Genomic DNA, 6,203 nt, shown 5'->3' with positions numbered 1-6,203 from the left:
TTTAGACCTTGAACTATTGAACCTATGTGGTCTTCTTTAGTGCGAGTATGTTTATATACATAAATGTTATATATGCATGTACTTTAATAAAATGTATATGTACGTTTTATTGAGGATTTTGTTGGAAACCCCTCATCATGTGCTTTCTGTAATTCTATTTGCTTGTGATGCCTTATGAAGAACTGATTGTAAATAAAAAAACTGCAAGGAAAAAATTGTTTATTCTGTAATATTACTGCATAATTATTCAGGTAATGATGCCTAACCTGATAAAACTTAAACATGGCGGTCAGTGTGGCAGATTGTTAACGTTGTCAGTTAATCAAAAACAGCTGTTATATTTTGTATTTATGTCAGTGCGTGTTTAGTGGTAGATTTTATTAGTTCATAATGGAAGAAACTACAGTTTTAATTTTTTTGTCTTTATTTATGTTAGTGGGTAGTTATTTAGCTGGATCAATTCCGCTAGTAATGTCATTATCGGAGGTGAGGTTAGAATTTATTTTTTGATTGCAAAAATGTGTAATGTTAAATTTATCTGTTTAACCTTATTAGTGTCATGAAGTTATGTTTACGAATGAATCTGTTTATAACTACTATATTCTCTTTGAAATTATTTTTTAATTATGAAACTTGTTTTATTTTATTCAAATAACTTATGGGTTTCAAACAAAAATTCGGGCAACTTAAATATAAATTTGTTTTTTATGTTTAATTTTTCTAAACTCAGTTCCTATTCTGCTTTCGAGAATTGAAGGAAGTGTATTTTTAAATAAATTGGTATATTTGCTTAATGATTAAGTAGGAAAACTAAAATTGTAAAAAAAATCCGTATACATAATATTATTGGTTATCAGTTAACTATTGGCCACTGTTTCTCAGTACATGTTTTAATCAAAAGTGGTTAAAAACTTTGTACGTCGATTATTACTATTTTTTTATTTTATTTAAATGACGTGCAACATAGTCGTTAATGGAATATTTATAATATACTACATTATTGATGTACTTTATATTGACATTTCAAATCGGACTGAAATTATTTTTTTAAAGTATGTGTGAATTAGTAAAAACCACTGGAAAATGAGATATGTGTGATTTGTTCATTTTCAGAATGTAACTTCCTACAAGGAAATATTCGTGTCAGATGATGTTCAATGTGTTGTTCTTTGTTGACTTTCCATGTTGTGTGTTCGTGTTCTTTTCTATATAGTATTTTTTTTGCTTATTTTTCTTATCCAGCCAGGCAGTGACATACATACATAAAAAAACAATCACTAAATCCTTCACACCTAAGCCAGAACTTTCAGCTACTTATTCTGCTAAGAATATCATAGTAAAATAAAAAAAGTCGGAAATTCGTTTTTAAAATATTAGTTTGTTGACTAAGGATGGCGCTTTAAATTCTATTGTATTACTGTTAGCTACTATAATTTGTTTTTTTTTTACTTTCTAGTTACTGTGTAAATAATGTTAACCTTTCACTAATTGTTGAATGTATACTAATGATAAAAGCAGACACTTGATTTTATTTATAAAAGTAATTGTATTTAGTGATGTCTGTTCGATTTTGTGTAGTTAGAAGTTGAATGACCCTGTCATGCTTTATCTTTATCTTCAAAGTATGTTACTTTCACTTATATGCCATATAATTGATAGTAGTTACAATTTTTTTCCAGTCAGCTTTATTATTGAAAGCAAATATTTCCTTAAAATGAAGTTACAAAATTTAGATTTGTTTGTAGGATTACTTTATGTCTTTAGTGAAAAAGCATGGTTATAGTATTTTCAATCTAACGTCTATCAATTACGTGGTCTTGTAATGAAAAATACAATAAAGTGTACCATAATGGTAGAGAGTAAAAGTATAGGATGGGAATGCATTCAAGATGTTTTCACAGATAATTAACAAGTTATTCCAGTCAATTATGGTTGCCTATAATTTAAAGTATAATCTAAACTATGTATTAATTTATTATTAATATAAGATTGTGATATATTTTTTAAGAATTCATATTGTAGCAGAGCATATTTATTGCAAATTAGAAATTACATTGAACACAATATGTATGATTTTCTTTTCTAGTTATTATAGATCTGATAATATACATTAAACGTTTGTTAGTGCACTGTATTATAGACACTTTATTCATAGAACTGTATTGTGTATGCTGGTATATACGGCCTACGAGTCTGGAGAGTCATCGTAGAAATTTTATAAAGCTGAGGTTAGAATTAAAACAAAATATTAAGGCAGACAAATCATTTATAACACTGATATCTGAGGTGTGGTTCAAAAGTAAGGGCCAATGGGTTATAAATCACAGTTGATTCACACATGTGCAGTAGCTTTGGTCTGTTGGGCATGTAACTGCCACATTACTGTCAATTCATTGTTGTTTGAATGAACAAACAACAATGAACGACAATGACAATGAAAGACAATGTATTAAAATGATTGCAGTAATAACAAATTCCATCAGTTGTTAAACTTTGATAGCTGATTAGATTTCTAAATGCAAGAGAACATAATGCTGCTGAAATTCACCATCAACTGTGTGAAACATATGCATTTGGCACATGTAAATATATGCATATACTCGTAGGCAGTTATATTATAAGTTTAAGGAAGAGTATTCAAATGTTCATGACAGACAGAGAAGTGGCAGGCCTAGTGTCAGGACTGATGATGTCATTGAACATGTGAATGCAAAAGTGAGAGAAAATTGTTGCTTTATGATTAGTAATCTTTCTCTAGAACTTCCAGAAGTTTCAAAGACAACAACATTGATGTAAATTGTGACTGACATTCTAGACTATTGCAAACTATATTTACTATGAGTGTCAAAAATTTGACAACTGCTCACAAAAATCACAGAATGACATCTGCATGTGCTTTTCTTGATCACTTTAAACACGAGGGAAACAAATTTTTTTCCCATATCATCACTGGGGATGAAAGATGGATTTTGTATGCCAATGCCGAGACAAAACAACATTTCATGCAGTGGCATCATTTCGGTTCACCTAAACTGAAAAAAAATCAGATAAGCCCAGTCTTGAAGGAAATTCCTGGCAACTATATACTGGGACCAAAAGGATGTGCTTTTGATTGATTTCAGGGAACGTGGAACCCGCCCCATCACATGACAGACCAATTGTGAAACACTTTCTAAACTGCTTCATGCCATTCAAAACCGACAATGGGGAATGCTGAGATTAGGAATTGTTGTTCCTCATGATAATGTACGTAAAAAACATGGGTGAATACACAACAGAAACAATTCAAAAATTCAGATTGGAGGTTTTTGATCATCCCCCTTACAATACTGAGCTTGCGTCCAGTGACTACCATCTCTTTTTGTAGCTCAAAAATTGGCTTGCATCTAAACAATTCAAGGAAAGAGTTGGAAATCTCTGTGCAAAAGTGGCTATAATCCCAGGCAGTGGAATTTTATGCAGTGGGTTTGAAGACGTTTGTGTCATGATATCAGAAACGTTTGGAACAAAATGTTGATTATGTAGAAAAATAATGTAAATATGTAGTATTTGAAACCACTTATAAATTTTTAATTTTTTCAAGTTATTCATTTGTTACTGATCACCCCTTAATTTTAAACCGTAGCTCATTCAAACATAATAGAAAAGTTAGAGGCACTTGAAAAGGGAACATGGAGGAAGTCAGAAAAGATTAAATGAGACAGTGATTAATGAATTACTATTTTCATTCACTCATCTTTTTAATTTTTACTTAATCCAGAATAGGATAGTTGATTGGTTGTGATATGCCATTTGAGAAGATGATTAAACAGTGCTAGAAAGTTCAGTTGAAGGTGCAAAGAAAACGCACTGGGAAAGATTTAAAATGGTAAATAATTGATCTAAAAGGAAATGAGAGATATCAAACTTGAAGATTTAATAAGAAACAGAAGAGAATGGAGACTGACTTGGTGCAAGAGACCTGCCTAAGTGATAAGTAAGTATGATGAGTTGATAAGTATATGATGATGATTCCCTAACATCTGTGCTTTTTTGATATTATATTTATGTTTTAAATGGAATGTTCTTACTATTATTATTTAAATAAAAAAGCAGGTTTGATTGGTACTTGGCTAGTTTCTCATTCAATACATACATACATACTATATTTCACAGCAGCTACTCCTTTTATTTATATTAAAAACTATATGTAATCTGTTATTTAGTTGATTAAATTTTCATCATCCTTTTTTTAATGATCATACATGCTAATCACACCATATTTAGTTTTGTTATGCTTACGTAGGTTCTATAAGAAGAGAATTTTGTTAGTCTATCATTCTGGTAGGAATTAATTTTATTTCAGTAAAACAATAATAAGTGGTTTCTCATTTTTCTTGAAATAAATGATCTTCTAGTCTACCTTATGAGTTTCTGCTTTAAAGACAATTTACACAAGAGATCGCAGAAATATAGGTAGTATGGTAGAGTTAAGTATAGGTACAGAGATATACTAGGAATGCTTTATGATGATGATGATGATAACACCATTATCAGATAGTAGACTTCGGACTGGGTATCAGATTTATTGAATTAGCTGTTTGTGATTTGCAACTTAAGGTGTATTTTAGAATTAAGAAATAATTCTTTTTAGAACTAAGAAATAAGGAAAGATTTTACATTTAATTGTTAGATTATAATTTTAGAACAAAAGTGTAATTGTTTACATTAAAATTTTAACTGTTGTTTGGTTGATAGATGCGAGATTGTTAGCTTTTAAGAATAAGTAATCAAAGTACTTTTTCCTTTTGGCAAAGGTTGCATGGATACATTTGTAAATATTAACACGTGGATAAGGTAACATTTTCAATTTACCAAATTATCGGTTACATTATTCATATTTATGGGCGCCAGAAAAATGATCTGATTGCCAAATTCTGTTTCTTGAAAATTTGATAATATATTTAATATGGAAGTTTATGTAGGTGTAATAAATATTTAATAATATTGTTTTATTTAGGTACTTCAAAGTACAGTTTGATTTTGTTGGAAATGGAAATCAATTTGATTTATGAGTATACATTTGTCTTATTTATATTAATTATCGTTGTTAATAATATGTCTGCTCAGATTATAAACATCTTGAATATGTTACAAACATATAAATGTCTAAATCCCAGCATACAAATGTCTAAATTATAGGGTGTTTATACTTAAATAAACAAGGAAGTTTGGCTTCCCAACATGATTTCTTAGATGTTAAACAAATAGTTGTTTTTTAAACAGCAATTTAAAGTTTAATATTTGCTAAATGTACTCCTCCTCAACATACACTACCATAGTAGTGTTTCTATTAGTGCATTATATATAATTTTTAAAACAGATGTGATACAATATTCTTAGATTCCTGCACAACTGAATATTAACATATCAGTATGATTTAACCACAATAACCTTGTTAATCTTTATTACTAATACTTTATTCTCAATTTGTTTATCAAATAAAACTCTACAGCACACTTAACTTTTTTCAATACAACTTTTAACATATTAAAAATTAGTAAAGTTTATTAATTTTATGATATAGTGAATGGTGTTTTAAGCTTTATAAAATGTGATAAACCTATATAGCATTAACATAATTTATTGAGAATTTCTTTGTTATAATATTTTTTTAAGTGCTCATTGATATTCAAGAAAACTATGTTTTTTATTCACTAAATTTCTGCTTTGTTGTGTGAAACTAGTCATTTCAAGATTAGATTTTTTTTAAAATTATGAGTATTGTTGATTTGTTCTTTTTTAAGAAAATATTTTGGTAAATGGAATGGTAAAACAATAAAAATTACCACTGATGAATTATTTGTGTATTAGCATTTTTACAATTACCTATAGCTTTCACTGAGACAACAGCAGCTGTTAAACTTAATGAGTCTTAATCTTATTGAATCATTATTAACTTTTAATCTATTTTTGTTGATTTAATAAAGTATGCTTTTTATTTATCATCCTGAATTACTTTCAACATATCACAACAGTAATTTCAGTATTTCATATTTTAAACGATTCATTTTTATTGAAAAAAATATTTTAATATTTTTTATAGGAATTTATTTATTCTTTGCCATTTAGCTGATGTAAATATTTTACATTAACATTTGTCTTGACAGGTACTGCGAGATTGTGAGTGGTTATGTCCTACCATCATTTTATAATAATCCTAT

The 6,203-nt window shown here is 28.6% G+C and overlaps 1 protein-coding gene across 3 annotated transcripts in view; it reads left to right on the top strand.

Annotated features, from left to right (window-relative positions):
- Positions 1 to 257: 257 nt before the first annotated feature.
- Zip102B (Zinc/iron regulated transporter-related protein 102B) overlaps positions 258 to 6,203 on the top strand; it is a 95,165-nt gene continuing 89,219 nt past the window's right edge. Inside the window, exon 1 of one of the 3 annotated variants that reach the window (XM_075368085.1) lies at positions 258 to 486. In XM_075368085.1, the coding sequence (XP_075224200.1) occupies positions 391 to 486 (96 nt within the window). In that variant the 5' untranslated portion in view covers positions 258 to 390. The remainder of the gene's footprint in view (positions 487 to 6,203) is intronic. The other 2 variants (XR_012756653.1, XM_075368084.1) reach the window with 2 other exon arrangements.

This window comes from Lycorma delicatula, chromosome 6, assembly GCF_047948215.1.
Source record: "Lycorma delicatula isolate Av1 chromosome 6, ASM4794821v1, whole genome shotgun sequence".
In the NCBI taxonomy this organism is placed as follows: domain Eukaryota; kingdom Metazoa; phylum Arthropoda; class Insecta; order Hemiptera; family Fulgoridae; genus Lycorma; species Lycorma delicatula.
This window is presented reverse-complemented; position numbering and strand designations above follow the sequence as displayed.